This window comes from Lissotriton helveticus, chromosome 7 (genome assembly GCF_964261635.1).
Source record: "Lissotriton helveticus chromosome 7, aLisHel1.1, whole genome shotgun sequence".
NCBI lineage: Eukaryota > Metazoa > Chordata > Amphibia > Caudata > Salamandridae > Lissotriton > Lissotriton helveticus.
Window position 1 is genome coordinate 1,036,173,253 of NC_136068.1, and position 19,836 is coordinate 1,036,193,088.

The window sequence follows — 19,836 nt, forward strand, 5'->3', positions numbered from 1 at the left end:
TAAAATGAAAGATACGTGCAGGTTTAAGTAATCTGTGGAAAATGTGTCTTTAAATTATGAAACACTGGAGCTTTTAAATGACTTGTATATTCTAAAATTGTATTAGCGGGGCACAGTATATGAAATGTATCTTCCATTTTAGATGCAGTTTTAAGCCATTTTTTAAATATTTTCTTAATGTTTATAAGGGACTATCCAATGTTTATCGCTTTACATAGCCTTTATTGCTTGGTTCTACTCGTGATAAAATGTCTCTCGAAAAGTCACTCATTTGGCTTTGAAATGGCACTCCTCTAGTGACTGAAACAATGGAAATGTTGGACATAAGCAGCCTGAAAACTTGGCAGCTATCGCGAAGTTCTTCTGTTTATTTTGTAGCTGGGATTTGCCTCTACTCGGGTGGAGCGTGAGCTGGCGGGCCGGGTCTCAGCGTGAGGGGGTGAAATGGGGACCGGAAAGGACCACTTCTGCGATGGGGAATGTGGGGCTCGTTTGAGGGTACTGAAAAGGGCGAGCGCTCAGAGTAAGGGCCAGGGGTACGGAGTGGTAGTGGGAGGAGGCGGGGATTCGAAGAACGACGGGGTGCCGTCCAGGGAACCCGTGGAGGGAGCGGGAGGTCGGAGTAGGAAGGAGCTGCTCCCCAACGGCACCTGGAACAAGACACCTCCGACATGGCGTCATTTCCAGGGCGGGCGCAGCTCCCGCGCCAATTCCAAACGTTCCCAGTTTTCTGTTTACTTTCCCCCTCGATAAGGAGTGGAGTCGAGTTTTACATCCGCAGAGCAGGGACGTGCCTGCACCTCATCGACCCGTTATACCGACGGAAACTTAAACCTAGACAAAAGCACAAAGGCACATTCCAGAAAAATCTTCCAATTAACCACTCTTGAATTTGACGCTCCACTCCTCCTTTAACACGGGTAACGCACAGCACGTTGTTTTCAAACTTAATCCCTCCTCCTGATCCGTCATAAAACAATTTAACTGCGTTTGGAGCCCTTCACAAAATAATCTCACCTTTCTCTCAAGAAAAACACCTGCCTGACATCTGAAAACGGACTTCTTCTCCCTGTACTCGTCCCTTATCTCAGTCACCCACCACAACCCCGTATCCCTCACGGCCCGGACGTCCCGTTCCCCTCTCTCCTCGCCCATGGGTACCAGACCCATGGGGCTGTGCTGCAGCACACCGGTGCCCGGCAAGCTGCGGGAGGCCCAGAGCCATAGCCAGCGTATCGACAGGGAGATATACGAGCATGCCAAGGAGGAGCTCAAAGTGCTGCGCATCCTACTGCTTGGTGAGTGGGGCAGCCGAAGGGGGGAGGGAGGGGCAGCTTGTGGTGGATACACATGGGAGGCTCAGGTGGAGGCACTGGGGAATAAAAATGAGCGGATCCAGTGCCATTTCAAGGGTTTTTCTGGCCGAGAAAAATGTATTTAGTGTTCTCCTTGCTAAGTGCAACTTTGAATTTATTTCCCATTTTCATCTAATGTAAGCTAAAATTAAAAAAAAAATGGAAATAGGCAAAACAGCTGAAAGCTCAAACTGCTTTGTATCCTTCAGCCAAGCAGTAGCCAAATGAAGCTCGAATAAGCCATTTCCTTTTACTTTCGGACACATGTTTTTTTCTTGCATTAGCAACATTTTACATGGATTCAGCATGTAACCAGCCTGGTACTCCCCTTCTAGAAAAAACACAATAAGGGAGATTTTGTGGCTTAATTGGTGGATTGTAAAAATCACAAATCCTGGCATTTTCAATGAAAATGTAGGCACTGATGGGATTGTAACCACTGTGATGAAATCTCACAATTATCTCATTAATTATTCTCTTTCCTTGATTTGTCCATCCTTTTCTCTTTATATGTGTATGGTTCTCTGGATACACAGTGACCACGGACTGTGTCGGTTAAAGCAACTGGGAAAGGGCATAAGACAGGAAAACGACCGAGATATAAAAATGATGTAGCGGGAGAGGTGCAGTAGCGTGAGGAGGTTCAGATAGAGATAAGTTAAGGAGTGACACAGGAAAAGAGAAATGTGAGGTGGCCGGAAAGAAAGCCACAGAAAGGTACGAAGAGCTAGGTAGTGAAAGAGATATGCACGGTTTAAGGATGCAGTAGAGAGAGATATAGCTAGAAAGAAGAAATTGCAGGGACAGGGGTTTAGTTTTAGAATTCAAGGTAGGGTAGGAACAAGACTGACGTAGAGGCCAGAGCAGTGAGTTAATGAGATAAGTATAGAGGAGGAAAATCAGAAGAGAGGTAGAAAAAAGCAGGTCAAGTGTGTAGCGAAGCAGAGATTGGTAAAGGGTAAAGAGATGAATTGAAATGGAGGGTAATAAACAGTGAACAATGTTCCCTCGAGACCTATATAGTGAGAATAGTACTACTTCTATACTTTTACTCTTGTTATTTTACACAGTATACGGCAACATCAACTTTTTTTCATTTGTATTTTTTATTCTGATATTTTTTATAAATTTTTTTGAGTACAAAAGTCACATTTATCAATTTATCATTTATAACATATACGTTTCCTGAAAATCATTTGATGAGGGATCGCAGATAGATACGCGATTTTTTTACGCAAGGTCTTGAAAAAGGAGTGAATGTAGTATGAATGAGTGAGTTTGTGTGTGGTTATGTTTATTGGTGTATTCAAGTATGTTTTCCTTTCTGCACGGTAGACAAAAATGTTTTTATTGTCTTAAATGAATTATTGTGTATTTGATCAAATGATTTTCAGGAAACGTATATGTTATAAATGATAAATTGATAAATGTGACTTTTGTACTCCAAAAAAATTTATAAAAAATATCAGAATAAAAAATACAAATGAAAAAAAGTTGATGTTGCCGTATACTGTGTAAAATAACAAGAGTAAAAGTATAGAAGTAGTACTATTCTCACTATATAGGTCTCGAGGGAACATTGTTCACTGTTTATTGCTTTTGTTGCTCCTCTCGTTCCCTGACCTGCGAAGTAAATATAGAGGGGGTCCCATATATATGTTGAAATGGAGGGTAGGCAGTGAAAGAGGTGAGCTTGATAAAGAAGTAGTGAGAGTTGTGCAGGGGTGAGCAGAAGGAGAGGGAGAGGGTAAATGCGGTAGAGAGAAAGGGGCAAGGCATCGCGAGGAGATAAGGTAGAGGGAACAGAGATAGAAAGGGAGAAGAAGTGGTGAAATGGTAAACAAATGGTGAAGTAAACAGAGTTTGTTAGAGAGCGGGCAAAGAGGCGAGGAATGTAGAGAAGAGAGAAATGAGGTAGATAGAGGAGAGGCAGAGAGTGATGACCTTGCAAGAGGGCTGATACAGAGCTAGAGAGATGAGTTTGCCAGAAAAGTGACATTAATGGAGGACTGTTAGGTAATTGAGAGAGACCCCTTCACACACCAGGGGAATAGGATACTCGTAAACAGTAAGAAAACAAGGAAATCCCTTGGCGGACAGAACTAAACCCTTAGCCCATGTATTAGCAAAGGTTTTAACATCAAATATACGAACACATTTTTTTGTTGTTGTTAAAAACAAGGGAGATTTTTCACTTTTTATTTTTGTTAAAACACATACAATTTTTATACATCAACACATTATAATTTCATAAAAAACATATACAGTGCTCTCACCACCATATTCAACTAAAATACACAAGTATACAATTAATACACAATAATATAACCATAAAAAATGATCGTCATGTGCAGCAAATAGATGAATTTAAAAAGAGAGAAAAAGGGGAGAGACAAACACAGACAGTACTTTTTGTCATAAGATTGCACATCTAACCAGACCAGTTTAGAGCTATATCCTGGACCTATTTGATTAATCTTGTCTGCAGGATAAGCTTAGTCCCGTGATTGTGCTGATGTGGGCGTCGACGCGTTTCGATGGCTATTTAACAGTAATGTGCCATCTTTTTCAAGACTGTTTGATGGGTCTCACTTAGAAAAAGGTACTGGTTGGTTACCAATTTGATCAAGTACTTATTTCATATCACTTTTCTGCATTTCTCTGGATTCTGTGCAGTATGTATAATCACATCCTATTGTACGCTAAAAGGCTTAACATCTGCTCCTGCTTGCATATGCGAATCGATTCTGCATATGTGGTCTATGGTATGTTATCTTTTCATGTTTTATAACCAAACTACCATTATGTCCGTTGTTGTTATGACTCTGTCAGTGCAATTCCCCTGCCACACCGGTATCATCCGAGACTCGCGTCTGGGGGACCTGGCTTAGTCTTCAGGTTCCAGATCCGCTGGACTATCCTTGGGGTGAATATAAGAGTTGTCCTTAGTCCCTTCAGATTCGTGTAATTACTTGGACCACGTCTCTCCACGCCCAAATCGACTTGGCTCGAGGCTGCCTTGCCCGGAAATGGTAAAATCCATAAATTAATGGAGGACTGACACATAGAGGTGAATTGCACACAGAGACGTCACGTGAGGGAGATAAATAGCTATGTTGTAGAGGCACAGCTGTGAGATCTGTAGAGTTAGCACAGAGATTGGTAAAGAGATGTGAGGTTGTGAGAGCGAGAGATTTTATTGAGATAAAGGTGATGGAGAGAGAGAGACTTGAGCGAGGGTTTGGATGTAGAGAGAAGTAGAGGATTGAGGTACAACAGCTGTGGTGAAGTAAGGAGAGAGAAACCGAAACAACATTATATAATGTAATTTCCACCTAAGAGCATGAGGGTTAAGGTTGAGCAGACTGGGCATGCCCAGGTGCCAAATTAAAACCGAATCATTTTTTTTTTTGTTGAAACTTCTTTTATTAATTTCCAAGACAAAGGAAACAGCGAACGAGCTAACATGCGCTATGGTCATCGGGATGCAACCTGGCAATCGAATTATTATGTTTGGCCAAAGAAATAACAAGAACCGAATCCGTTTTTTATACACAATATTTCTTTACTAGTGGAGGACCTGCACAACTTTGCCATTGCTTTACAATGTCACTGAGCAGACCCTGTAGGTAGGTATTCAGCACTTTCAAAATCAATGCTGCCAGAGTTTTAACATGCTTGATGCACAGGAACATAAGGTAAGCCCAACACTGCCATCACTCAATCATTGCCGACATACCTCCAAGTCTGCTTATAGGCTGTATCATAAGAACACTGCCTACAACACCAGTAATATTTATGTTAAATATACACTTGCAGAACATAAACAATGCATCATGTATTCTATCCCCAAAATTGATCGGACCAAATATAAATTAAACAGTACAAGGACACAAAGCAAATAACTTTTGCCCTTCCTTGATGTGTAAATGGGTTCTTATGAATTTGAATGAAACACTGCATATCACCAAGTTATAACAACTTTTATGCTTAACAATTACCTCAAAAAAGTCCTTTCTTTAACTACACGTTGCACAATAGGTCTGTTGACCCCTACTTCTAATGATAAAAGTGAAACTACAAGTACTGAAATGCAAAGTGCTTCTGGCCAAAATGCCAGGTGTGAGACATGTCACACAGGAAATGGGTCACTGGGCATCTATGAGAGTTACCATTTAGCAGCACTTTGTATGCCGGGACCTGCAGAACTTCACTTACAGTGCGGAAAGTTGCAATTACGAGTCACAAAGTCATGCTGGCTAAAAATTGAGGACTGGCTAAAGGTGTCATGCATAACATTATTGTGTTTGAGAGCAGTGTGTGCTCATTACAGTTGTAGCCCTGGAATGACTCCTGCAAGTTCTCGACTCTTGGATATCTTAGACTCTTGGATGTCTTAGATCGGTGACAGGTGAATGTGCAGTCCTGGTTTCTCCTGCACATGTCCGTTCCTCAATTCAACCACCATGCTGGTTTCAGTACAGTAGTTCTTGATCCTATCCCATGGTCAAGGGGCACTGGCAGCAAGCTAGGGCTGATCAAAGGATGTGTTGTGTTCAACATCCAACCCACTATTACACCAGAGCAGAGAATATCTTCTTAGATTTTGTCCACAAATGAGAGGTAAAAGTAGATGCTGAAGGGTCACAGAAATGCATATTCAAAATTGGCTTGAGGCGCAGGACTGTGTAGATCCCCATCTCCCAAAATCTGAGAAACAGAAGGTGTCTCATGGACTACAGGATGTTGGGCTAGACACTCCAAGCAGAGGTAGCTTGATGCTATGCAGATCTGTAGGCAAAACTAAAACCAGAGAAACTCGTATTAAAAAGTTTAGAGTGATAATAAGTTTATGAAGACATGTATCCATAAAACATAAAGACCAACATAATTAAAAACATAACGATCATAAGAAATGCATTTAATGGGGTCCACATGTAAAGCACTGGACAGATGGGGGTTCAAGCTCATAGTCCAATCGAAATTCACCTCAGAGTCCTGAGGGTTTGGGCATCCTGGTTAGAAAACAATTCCCTATTGTTGTCAATTGTGCTCTTCAAGATGACCAGGGTCGATTTGCGGCGGCATCAATACAATGGGAAGGCCGCCTACTTAACCGTGTAACTGTATACATCCCACCCGATTTGCACTCGATGGCCTGCCAGGCAATGGGCACATTCTTGCTTACACTGCCGATGGGGATCTAATACCGGGGTGCAACTTTAATACGACGTTAGGTGACGCACTGGACCGTGCACCCACCCGACCACAGCACCGTCTCAGATCACACTTGGTGGATTTTCTAGATGCTCATGGCTTGCTGGACACTTGGAGATTCCAGAACCTGCACACGAGGCAATACACCTTTCATTCAGGGGCACACAACAGCCTTTCCCACATTGACTAGATTATTACAGCAACGGACAGCATGGGAAGTTTCGTGTCAGTCTCGCACCTACCAAGAAGTATCTCTGACCACTCCCCGGTGATGGCGGAATATAGGTCACATGTCCCCACCCAGCGTCGTGTATATCCCATATCTCCAGGATTCCTTCACAATCCCAAGATCAGGAAAGGTCTGATAACTGCGAGTACACATTACTTCACAGAAAACGAAGCCTCGGTCTCCTCACCGCTAATTCTGTGGGAGGCGTATAAACCAGTCCTACGGGGGCAAGTCATCTCACTAATTGAGGGACACAAAAAACACAAGAAAAAAGAGGTGGAAGCGTTAGAACAGGAAGTACATCATCTAGAATCCCAGCATGCAGAAAAACCCACAGATGGCAATGCACATAGGCTGCTCACCAAACAACAGGAATATAAAGAACACCTCTGGGCTGATGCCAGGACCCGCTTAACGGCAGTTAGACACAGGGTAGAGGAGTCAGCGGACAAGGCCGGCAAACTCCTTGCATGGCTAGACAAGAGGGAACGGGCGACTAAGTGGGTGGCAAGACTGAAGTCACAGAACATAGATGCAACCACAAACCTGCGAGAGATTGTGACTGCACTGGCCTTGCACCTCGAGCAGGTATACACCTCCACAAATGCAACCACAGTGCAGGAAGCACTTGACTTCCTTAGAGACATACACATGCCAGTGCTCACATTAGAAGAGACCGAGGGTCTAGAGGCTGACATCACAGTCGAGGAGTTCAAGGGAGCCATCCGCAAACTACATTCGGGCAAGGCTTGCGGCCCCAACGACATCCGAGTTGAACTGTATAAACATACGGCTGATAAGATAGCACCCTACCTGTTTCGAATATACGAAGCGAGCTGGACCCTCGGTGAGCTTCCTAAGGACCAGCGTATAGCTACCATTGTAGCCATCCATAAGCATGGCAAACCTATAGAGGAGAGTGCATCATATCGGCCGATATCGCTGATCAATGCTGAGGCCAAGTTTTTGGGTAAGATGCTGGCACTTAGACTAGCCCTGTATCTTAATAAATTGGTCCACCCGGACCAATCAGGATTCGTGCCTGGTAGAAATACAACCCTATACCTCTGACGCCTACATAATGTTCTGGGTTGAAAACATACAGTCCGGGAGGACGCAGCAGTCCTGTCCCTTGACGCGAAAATGGCATTTGACTCCGTGGAATGGGCGTTTCTCTTTGCTGTCCTCCAACATTTGGGGTTTGGGCCTAAGTTTTGTTCATGGGGTCGTCTATAATACACTAACCCTATTGCACACGTGGTAGCTAATGGACACACATCCCCTCAATTTACTCTGGGACGAGGGACGCAGCAGGGTAGCCCGCTGTCTCCACTCCTATTTGTGCTGGTCCTGGAGCCACTGGCTGCCTGGATTAGAAGAGAACCTGTGGTCCGAGGCCTAAGGTGGAGGGAGGGGATGGGAGGTATCAAACAACATGGAAAGGGAGTTCCCAATTATAAAAGGGACAAAAGTTCCAAAACTTAGCAGAAAACGCCCACAGAACAGCTTAATATTTTTCAAATTTTATTTTATACATTTGTTTTTGTTCTCATAGAAAAATATATCCAATATAAATAGTTGAAGTGAATACATGGTTCATTTGTTCATCCCATTTGTAAAATACACATAAACATCAGCCTAGGAACATGTGGGGCAATGAAAAATGGCACACAAATCAGTTACTCATTCAATCAACCAATAACTCATTACACAACCACTCCACACATACAAACTCAGACAAAAACAGCATTTCATCAAACATACAGGGAAAGCGCCGACGCGCGTTTCGGAACAGTGCCAATAGGAGCTTCCTTCATCAGGGCGCATGTCATAAATACAGTAGTCAGTACGGTCTCTCGAGATCCGAAAACCCAGTATTAGACAAGTGTCCTAGTCTAAATCATGGCTGGCGAAGCATATCTGTGGGCGACAAGAATACGTCAAAATACAGAACAATTTTAAAATGTAAAACTCATCCTAACTGGTCACGAACACGAGCAAGGCAGTATGCACTCACATCTTTAAGCAACACACACCCACACCCTTCGTGCTAAGGGACACAGATTATATAGTGATTCAGAAATACATTTATAAGCCAAGTGAATAGAGACAGCACAACTGTGTGATCAACAACCACCAAGACCATAAACAGTGGAAAGCTCAAAGATACCCAAGACCAATAAAAAAAAATGAAAATGGAGCAGAGCTTGTGAAGAGTGAGAAAGAAGAAAATCCTACTAATAGCATACCACAAGACACACATAAATGGTGCTTCCAACGTTGCTCCAAGATGGATTACGAAGCAGGGAGGGGCCCTCATGGCTCCAGAGGGAACCCCGGGCTCGAAAATAGGAGCATATAGTAGGCGATAATAAGGCTGCAATTTTGATATACAGAATAGATGCAAACATAAGCGCATTCTCATAATCGATTCAAGCTAACTGCTAGAAAGGACAAGGGGTAAGGAATAGTGACTGCTTTCAAAACAGCTAATAGTGGATGTAGCGACTGCCTCCTACGATAGCAGTAACAATCCTATTGGGTCCTCTTGTCCACCAACATTCGATAAAGGGAAAAGTGGAATTATGCTCACCTCAACCAATAATCATCAGTGACAGATGAGTATCACTTTACGTGCTCCAACTGGCGCAGGACAAGAACTCGAGAGTTCGGTCTAGTACAGCGTGTCTAGATATAAAACACAGCAATATAAGGCTCAGTTCTGTCAAGCATATATATCGTGCATGCGGGTATATCGATGACAGTAGGGCTCTTTAAAGAAAAAGGACCTGAATATACAGAGTGGGGGTAACTAGTATCCCATAAACCGAATAATGGCCGTAGTCGCAACCATGAAAAATGAGATAAGAGAATAGAAGTTGGAGTACCTGGCAGTGTAACGAGGAGCAGATGACTCACTCGCAAACAACACGGAGACAGTAGAATTACCAGGACGAATGCGTATTAAAGTTGTAGCGTCCTGAAAAGTAAAAAATAAAACAGAATAAAACGTGAGATATAGACTTCGGGGCATAAGTCAAGAACATGGTCTGCCACAATGTCTGGGCGGAAATTTCGACTGCTTACCTCAAGATGGACACAGCACGTCTCCGCAAAAGTATACGCCAATCGATCACCCCCGGAAACACAGGGCCAAATGCAACAAGCACGGTGGCGGGATGGTGATATAAATACTGTAGGCTAAACATCCAATACGGAGCACCTGGACGCATGCATGCTCAGGACCGCTAGAGCGCTAACTTCTCTTCCGTCAAGCGGAAAAATGGCGGCCGTTCGTTTATTAATTCAAACTGCTTGCAAGAAATCTGCGAGTAGATGTTCACGACCATCACGAAAAAAGAACGCGGGGGAAAAATATATATATACCCCCCCATTGGAGATAGAAATATAGTAAGATAAAAACATCACTCCAATTGTGGGCAAAAAAAGTTTAGAAAAGAGAAATCAAAAACATAGAAGAAATACTGAAGAAATACTCGCATAACGGACAAGTCCTTACTGAATCCGGACAGTCGGTAGTCAGAAAAATGAGGAAACGGGGAAAAACAAAATACAATCATCCCTGAACAGGGGACGGCCAAGGAAAATACATACAAGGCAAACATGAAAATAAGATACATTACAAGAAATGAAAAATTTCTCGATGGGGGATGGGAGGACCATATCTCCCTCTACGCAGATGATGTACTGGTGTATATAGCTTCCCCGCACGATCCCTTAATGCACTGCTGGATATCTGTCAGTTGTTCGGGTTAGTTTCAGGATATACGATTATTTGGGAGAAATTGGTGCTCTATATTCTGCATGGATCACCTCCCAAATTGCCTAGGGCATGTATGTTCAAGATAGTATCCGACAGCTTTAAATACCTTGGGATACACGTAACGTCTGACCAAGGCGCTCAATTTTCAGGCACCGCTACAAAGATTGAGACGTGATATTAAGCACCGGAGAGTATTGCCCCTTACCCTATTGGGCAAGGCTGTACTTTTCAAAATTATGGCTTTGCCTATATTTTTATATGCCCTACACAATACACCCTATCGTGTGCCCGACTCATATTTTAAGGCAATAAACTCTGAAGTCACTAATCTCCTCTGGGACAACAAGCCGGCAAGAGTAGCCACGTGCAATTTGATCAGAAGCTGGTATGACGGGGGCATTGCCTTACCCGATATCCGGGCATACTACTGGGCCTCCCGACTGATGACAATCAATTAGTGGCTTCACACTCCTGGCACTGACCCAGAATACCGCTCAGACAAGGTAACTCTGGGAACTGGGGGATAAAAAGAGTACTCTACAACCAGAGGAAAACAACAGGCTCATAGGACCGACAGCACACACAATTCATGTCTGGCACACCGTGACCCTACACCTCGGATGGGCTGATAAACTCATGCAACACACCCCACTGTGGGACACTGGTAGGTTGGGTACCCTGGGAAAGAGCAAAGGGTTTCAGAAGTGGGACCTGATAGGGATCTCCCGGCTGGGGGGTCTATAGATGGAGGGTAAGGTGGTCACCTTTACTTACCTGTAGGAGCACTACGGGATGGCTCCTGGATAAAAGTTTTGATCTATACAGGATAAGCACGCACTAGAAGAATCAATTCCAGCAGCGGACATATTCCCTGAATCGTCGCCCTTAGAAAGCAGACTACGGAATGATCACTTGCACAAGAAAGCGATCTCCCTTACGTACGAAAAATTATTAATAATCAGACGGACCCCTGGACGCGACTCCAGGATATCTGGCAGGCAGAGGTTGAAGACTTGGATGACACAGACTGGCAGGACGCAATCGCATTGCCTAGAGAGGTAGTGGTCTCCTCAAGAATGCGTCTAATCCAACTAAAAATACTGCTTAGGACCTGCTACACAAGAGTGACAATACACAAGATAGGCAGAGCCTCAGACCCACACTGTTTGCGCTGATGTGAAGAATTAGGCACATTTGACCTTACTCTGTGGGAGGGTCCGGGTATCACATCATACTGGATAGCAGTAATGGATACTATCACAGAGGTTAGCGGGAACATAGTTCCGCTTGCTCCCAAGTGCTGCCTAATAAACATATGGGAACCAACGGACCTCAACCACGTAGATAGACAGTGGGCAACAACAGTGATGATGGTAGCTAAGCAAAATATTGCTCAGAAATGGGGGGCAGCGCAAGCCCCAACCCTGACAGAGTGGTGTAGAGACATAGACATGATCATGGTGGCCGAAAAAGCTACATATAATCATAGAGCGTGCCCCAAGAAATGGGGGAGGGTGTGGGGCAAATGGAATGAATATAGAGGCTATATGTACCCCTCCTGCCGTAGACCATGGCTCAGACGATGAGGCACAATAGACAAAGCTGTGTAATCTGTACATCGCTGTATATGTTATTGTTAGATGAGATGTTGTCAAGATAATCTCTCCTCTATAAGAAATGTACTGCAGATCTTATGTTAAATACAATAAAATGTTTAAAAACAAAAAAAACATAACGATCACATAAACCATCATTTTAACATAACACCATTAAAAACTAACCCTTGATGTTTAATAAACATTTTTAAAAAGTGCAATACCGATGGCAACATATAAAAATACATATTCTCTAAAAAAAGCATGCATCAGACCTTGACCAAATCTCATATTTTAAAAGAACTGGTTGTATTTTTTTTACGAGCTAATAAATAATAATGGCAATAAGAACGTGACAAATAGGACATTTAATTTTCAAAAAACTTTTACATTTTCCCTCATTATCCTTTTATCCCATTATAACATTCAGTTTGGGGAAACAATTGGATTACAGTCAAGCCACATTTAAGTAGATCTAAATGCATTTTGGGATTTAGAACACCTTACAGGTAGCGGAAGCATCTGCCAGCGAAAGTGTTAACTGTGAGCATTATAGAGGATTTCTTAGAAAGATATTCCATTTTCAATGCTTGGGAGACAATAAAGAAGGATGCTCTGTGTGTTTATTGGGAAATGGAATCCATGCACTTATTGTACCAAAAGTACTATGAATAGTTTTAATTTTATTACCTATGATTCATGCGCTATAAAATTAACATAACATAACATGAAAGATTAAATCCACACCTCTGCTAGTAGGCAAGCCCAACATATGTTGTAACACTATACTCTCTACAGCCTCCAAAGTATCCTAGCCTCCATTTTCTAGCAGGAAATCCTCTGCTCCATACAGGACAAAAGGCATGATGTTTCTTGCCAAAGGCTTTCATTAGAGGGGCTAATGACAGTCCCCCATATGTATGGTTACAGTTTACTAGATACCCTATTTTTAATTTGCCCTTATTATTTTCATGTGGTTGAGCCAGTTCATGTTATTTGAAAACAACAACCTTAGATATTTATATGAATTGGCCACCTCAATCTTCTGTTCATTCAAGAACCATTTTAGTTTGATTACCTTTCTCCCAAAGATCATTATCTTTGTCTTATCTAGTTTAAAAAAAAAAGTTTTTCCTACAATATAGTGATGGAGCATTAAGGTTCCGCTACAGGCCTATCGCTGTATAATTCAGTAAAATTAAATTTTCAGCATAAAGCAGACAAGGTGTATGCTGGTACCCCATCTTTGTGGGAAGGACTGGGATAGCTCTTAAAACTCGAGGCAAATCTGATACATAGAGACTGAAAATGTTATGTTTGGATGATTTGTATAGTGCGCTTATCACCAGGGGGGTGTAGAGGCGCTGAAGTAATTGAGCAGGCCGATCAGGTTCCTAGTTGAAAAGCCAGGTCTTCAGTTTCCTGCAGAACTCGAGAGAGTTGGGTAGGTCATGATGTGATGAGGAATGTCATTCCAGGATTTGTTGGCGATGTAGGAAAAGGAGCATAGTCCTGCCTGGCTCCTGCGGATGCCGAGTATTTGTGCGACGTGGAGTGAAGCTGAGACAGTTGCCTGGTTGGGTTGGTGGAAGTTAAGGCGGTGGTTGAGCTACGCAGGTCCGACTTTGTATGCATGAGGGAGTAGTATGAATTGGCATAGTTTCTATACTGGTAGCCAGTTTAGTTCTGTGAGGTGGGGCACTGTCAAAATTCACTCTCTCTGCTCTTGTGCCTACCACCAAGGGGCCGAATTGTGGGACTCGCTAGTGTTCTAATCAGCTTCCGGGCATTCCACTCTATGCATACACTGATTTTCAGACTCTTGGTTACTTTTTGGAAATTCCCATCCAGTTACGATCCATTCCGGGTTTTGTGGAAGCCAGTCTGCTCATGCTAAAAACTCTATTTCCTTTAATTCCTAACTTACTGATGCATCTCCACACCTGCATACCAATGATGTGTAGAGAAATTCAGCTCACCTGTAGCTTGCAGCTGCTTGCCTGCTCACACCTGATGCATGTGATCACTGTGAGCTTTTCTAAGCCCCAGCTCCTTTCAGTCCAGCGTTGGTTATTGTTGCAGTGCTCCTGTTGGGCTGACCACTTGTTTCCTGAGTTCCTGAGCTTTTGCTGTCCTTGCTTCCAGAGTTCCTGAGCTACAGTTATTCCTTGTTTCCTGCTCTCGAGCTGTAGCTAAGTCATTTGTTCCTAACCTATCGCTGCCTGCAGTGCTACCTTGGTTCCTGATCTGTAGATAATCTTTGTTCCTGAGCTAGCACTGCCTGCAGCGCTCCCCTGAGTTCTGAGCCAGCACTATTTTAGTACACCCTTGCGCTTTATCTCCTTCTGTATTTACTTTTCTCTTGTGCCTACTTTCTTTCTTTGTTCCAGCTTCTAGTTTGCTACCTTTCTGTTCCTGATGTCTTAGGCTCTGGTGTCCTTGTGTGGTGTGTACTTGCTTTCTGCCATGTGTGCCCTTTGTTTTCCTTTCTGTCTTGTTAAGCACTCCTGGCCATTCATAGCTGTGTATTTAGTTCTACACCTTTACTGTTACTGCCTTGTGTGTTCCTGTTTGATCGCCAGGATGCGTGGGCTCAGCCGACAACCTAGGTGGTGTTTCTTGTCCACTGTGCGTATCATATTTGAGTTACTTTTATAACATTACAATAGGTATTGGCTCAGTAGACCCTGCCTTTGCATGTAATTCCTATATGGGGGGTTTTATAGTCTGTATCGGTAACAGCAATAGTGGGAGCTTCATTCTCACTGTGTGGAGCTCCTGAGAGCTTTACCCCTGCATTCCCTAATGTTGTGTGTGGGTTTGTGTGTGTGTGTGTGTGTGTGTGTATATATTTATATATATATATATGCAAAGCTCCACTGCCAAAGACAGAAAGGACCAGCACTCCAGTCAGGTTAATCCCAATACGGATTTATTTCGCAAAAACAATTCAAACAGACGCGTTTCAGCCTTAGCTTTCGTCATTGTCAGTATATATAATTTTCTTGCGGAGCTCTGTACCCAATGTTCTCCCTACTTTGTCTACCTTACCAGAGTCACTGACAGGTCTGATATGTCCGTGGATGTTGAGCATGAGTCTGGTGCCGGTGGTCTGGAGTCTTTTTAAGAGTTAATTCATGATGCTGGCGTAGTGCACTTTGCCGTGGTCTAGTCTGCTGATGATGAAGGCCTGATTGACTGTGCCTCTGGTGTCAGTGGGGAGCCAATGGAATATTTTGTGGAGTATACATGGGATGAAGAAGCAAAAGGAGGTGACACCGTTGTGAGCCTGTAATCCACCATTATGGTGTGGGTCCCAGGTCTGTTGGCCGCCTCTTGTTCCTTAAGATCAGGACATCTGTTTTATCTGTGTTGAGCTTGAGAGAGTTCTGTTTCAATCAGTTTGCTATGTTGGACATGCAGTTGAAGTTGGTCCTAGGGTGTGGTTTTGTCTGTGAGGGAGGGGATGAGCTGAGAGTTGTCTGCATAGGATAGAATGTTTATTCTGTGGGATCTTATGATATGGGTGAGTGGCACCATTTAGACGTTGAATAGGGTGTGACTTAGCGATGGTCCTTGTGGAACTCTGCAGATGAGGTTTTTGGGATGCAGAAAAGGAACTTGATTCGCTGGGTCCAGTCCGAGAGGAAGGAGGCCATCCAGCTCAGGGCAGGACCATGTATTCCGGTGTTGTGCAGTCTTGCGATGAGGATGCTGTCAGAGACCGTGTCGAAGAATGCATTATGACCACAGTGGTTTCTCCTTTGTCCATAATGGTCCTGATGTCCGCAGTTGCTGCTATGAGAGCGGTTTCTGTGCTGTGGCTTTTGCAGAATCCAAACTTCCAGATGTCTAGCAGGTGGTTTCATTCAAAATGTTGGAGAGTTGTTCACGAGGACTTTTTCGATGAGTTTGGATAGGCAGGACAGGCAGGGGTGAGATGGGTATTTAGTTGCTGAGGTCTTTTGGGTCTGCCTTGGGTTTTTTCAGGCGAGGTGTGAATTCTGCATGTTTCCAGTTATCTGGGAAGGTTCCACTTTGGATTGAGGTGTTGATAGTGGTGAGGTTGGTACTGATCAGAGTTCATCTTAGGTTAAAGATATGGTGGGTACAGAGGTCGGCACGGTCTTCTTCGGTGACAGGTTTTCAGTTTATGATCTGGTGGTCCGATTTGGTGATAATGGGCTGCTGGTTGACAAGTTCCTGTGTCTTGTGCCTGGGGGTCGCAGTTACTGTAGATATTGAGAATTTGTTGTGGAAAAAGTAGGAGAGGTTGTTGTAGAGGTCTTGCGAGGGGGTGATGAAGTTGGTTGTGGCTGTGGGGTTGGAAAAATATTTGAGGTTTGTGAAAAGCTCCTTGCAATTGTTGGAGCGGTTTTGCAGTCTGAGAGCTACGGCTGTTTTTCTAGCCTCGTTGGAGGTGGGTGTGTATTTCCTGAGTGCAGACTTGTAAGTATTTCTTGCTGTGGTGTTCCGACTGGTTCTCTATTTTCTTTCTCTCCAACTGTTTGTAGGGTTGTTTGGAGTTTCTAAGGTCCTCGGTATACCGCTTTGCTCGTGTCTCATTTCTTGAGTGACTGATGTTCCACCAGTAAACCAGGGTGTCTGCGCTGGTAGTGATCCAGTTATTGAAGGTTTTGATGTAGGTGAGACAAATATTCACAGCTAGGAGACCTACTACTGTTCCACCTGAAGTATTCACCATTTAACAAACAGAGTTGCCCATCTCAAATGACCAGCTACCAGTTTTTCATACATTAAACAAGATATGACATAGAATGAGAGGCAGTAAAAGCTAGAATGTGAGAGCAGAGAGTTATGCAAAGAAACAAAGAAAACAAGATGAGTTGGTCCTTGCCAGAGTTTGCTTTTTTATTCCGTTCTTCTTCAAAGAATACAGACAAGTATAGCATTACACCTAGCCATAAGCTTTCTCCGTGCTCCAAGTATGCAAGGAACACATGTAAGTCTAGATTTCTATAAACATCTAATATATGCAAAAATAAATGTTTTTATATCGCCAAACTCAAGAGCCCACCACCATTCACCAAACCTGTGTACACTGGGACATAAAGTTTGTTTATGATGAGCCAAGAAAAAGTCTTAAAAGACGGACTAGAGACTTAAAGACTCATGAAACATGTAAGTAAACATTTCAAAAGCAACTTTTGTACAAATAGTGAATCAAAACATTTAAAAACATAAATCAAACCCATTGCACATTAATATCACAAAGAAAACACACAGTCAAGCAAAGGAGGAGAGAGAAAAATACAATTATTTAACACTATATCATACAAATAAAAATGACGTCCTCAACCACTGGTTATGTGCACAGAAAGGAGAGGGAAGACTTGAAAGCAAGCACGAGGAACAGGACAGACACCTCAATTAGGTTTTGATTTATGCATGCACGTTGCCAATGAGATGTGGTTGGTGGGCAGTGAGGGTTTTGGCCCAGTCTCAGTCCTTTTAGCTTGTTCCAGTTTGAGGTTGTAGGTGGTATTGGTATAGGTGGTTTGGGGGTGCGTTGATGAACAAGTGTATGATGGAGTGGTCTGTCCAGGTGAGTGGAGTGAGGTGGCTGAACTTGACCTTGTTGCTCGCTGTGAAAATGGGGGTCAAGTGTGTATTCTGCGTTTTGTGTGGGACCCTGGTCGATCTGAGTGAGCCGATCTGGGTGAGTCCTAGGATCGCAAGGCTTTCAAGTAGGGTGGTGGAGTTGGGATATTTCCAGTCGTTGAGATGGAAGTTGAGGTTGCTGAGTAGGATGAATTGGTTTGAGCTGATGGGGGCAATGAAGTCTGTGAGGAGATCGCTGAAGATGGTGCATGGTCCTGGTAGTCGGTAGGCTAGGTTGCCTTTGATGGAGGTGTGGTTGCCGGCCTGAATTTCGAAAGTGCATGTGTTCATGATGGTCGTGTCCTCGTCTGTGAAGGTGGTGCAGTTGATGGAGTCCTTGTGGATGATGGCGAGTCCTCCTGATTTGTTCGGTGTTTCCCTGTGGGATATCTTGCACCCTGGTGGAATGGCTGTGGTGATGGCGGGTGCCAGTCCACTTAAGTTGGAGCTGGGGCCTGGGCACCTGAAAGAGAAGGTGCTTGTATACAGCCTTGGCTTTGGCCGTTCATTACACTGATTGGGCACAGGTAGAATTGTTGGTTACCTAGCACAATTTGCTGTTGCAATGGCTGTATAAAAAATAGATCACAGGATTTTCCAACCTCTTAGCTTCTCCCAGAGCCACCCTCTTTTCATTATAGTGAAGACTGTGCAGAAGTTCACTAAACAGTAGAGCCTCTGATTCACTTCTAAAGATTTTTTAATAATAGCCCAGGGCTCTAAAAATCCGAAAAATTGTACTAGTCCTGCAGGACTAGTACCTTACCTTAAAAAATGACCTCGGGGGGTGTGGCCAAGATGGCGGCAAGAGCAGACGTGTAAATTCACTGCTCCCGCCGGCGGCCGTTTCTCAGCACCGGTTCTGGCGCTCCGGAGTCCCCTGTGTCGGACCCGTGAGCTGCCGGGACTGTGGACGGAGCGGAACGGGACCAGAGAGCACGCCATAAGAGGTGGATCGCACTCGCCCAGCGGCCTGGAGCTCGCGTCCCGCGAGGCGCCCACCCCCCACCGAGCCAGACGCGAGGTCCGACCCCGGGCAAGTGTGGAGGGCCGCGCAGTGGATCCCGAGGCCCCGGGCGCAGAGTTGACGAGGCTGCTGCCTGTTCCCCCGGGTGAGTCCGGTTGTCGGCAATAAATGCGCCGCGGGCGCAGCCGGGAGAGAGCGTTGAAAGGCCGGAGCGCCGGAGGCCCAGAGAGGCGGCAGAGTCACGGAGCCGCGAGGAGAGTCCCGGAGCAACGGCCGGGGGTGCGGCAGAAGCGGCCGGAGTCAAAGCCGGTGAGAGGCGGCCTGTGTTTGGGGCAGGGGAGTGCATAAACGGTGAAGTGAACACCCTTCACAGAGGGACCTGCTCTGGTGAGCTGAGGTGGATCGAGGGTGCATGAGGCCTTGGTCTACAGGCGAAGGTGGCGAGGCAGTGAGGAGTCCCCCGGCGCGGCGAAGCGCCATTGCATGACTTTGCCTGACATTTACGGCCACGGCTTCAGGGAGGCCGGATTCAGAAGCCCACCAGCCCGAGAGCCGGGTAAGGTGAGGAGGACGCCACGGGGGCAGTTTGCGACACGGTTGGGAGTGCCGGGAAGGGTGTGTGCCCCCCCCCCCCCGGGGCTGCGAGTAAGAGTCCGACTGGTCCGGGGCCTGCGCGAGACGGCGTGAGACTATAACAACGGTGGGCAGCTAAGACGGTGAGAGGAGAACGCTCCAGGAGTGGCGATAGAGGGGCGCGGACGCAGCGGAGAACCAGAATCGCCCTGCGGGAGCGGAGGGGACCATTTCCACGGCTGCATAGAGGGGGCACGGAGCCGCCGAGCAGAGCATCTGTCGGGGCCACGGAATGTCGGCTGGCAGGGGATCCCGCGGTAAGACGGTCAAAGAACTTTTTGCGAAAACGCAACCCCCCCCCACAGAAAGACACTGCGGCCTCTGCCCCTAAGAAAATGGAGCAGGATACAGGCAGCGGAGCGGAGCCCATCACAAAGGCATTTCTGGAATCCCTTTTCACATCCATGCGGGATGACATTCAAACCTTCAAGACA

The 19,836-nt window shown here is 44.9% G+C and overlaps 1 protein-coding gene across 2 annotated transcripts in view; it reads left to right on the forward strand.

The window, feature by feature from the left end:
- The first annotated feature begins 533 nt into the window (after nucleotides 1-533).
- Nucleotides 534-19,836, forward strand: part of LOC144769628 (guanine nucleotide-binding protein G(o) subunit alpha-like) — a 727,529-nt gene continuing 708,226 nt past the window's right edge. Inside the window, exon 1 of one of the 2 annotated variants that reach the window (XM_078653798.1) lies at nucleotides 534-1,298. In XM_078653798.1, coding sequence (XP_078509924.1) covers nucleotides 1,154-1,298 — 145 coding nt within the window. In that variant the 5' untranslated portion in view covers nucleotides 534-1,153. The remainder of the gene's footprint in view (nucleotides 1,299-19,836) is intronic. The other variant, XM_078653797.1, reaches the window with a different exon arrangement.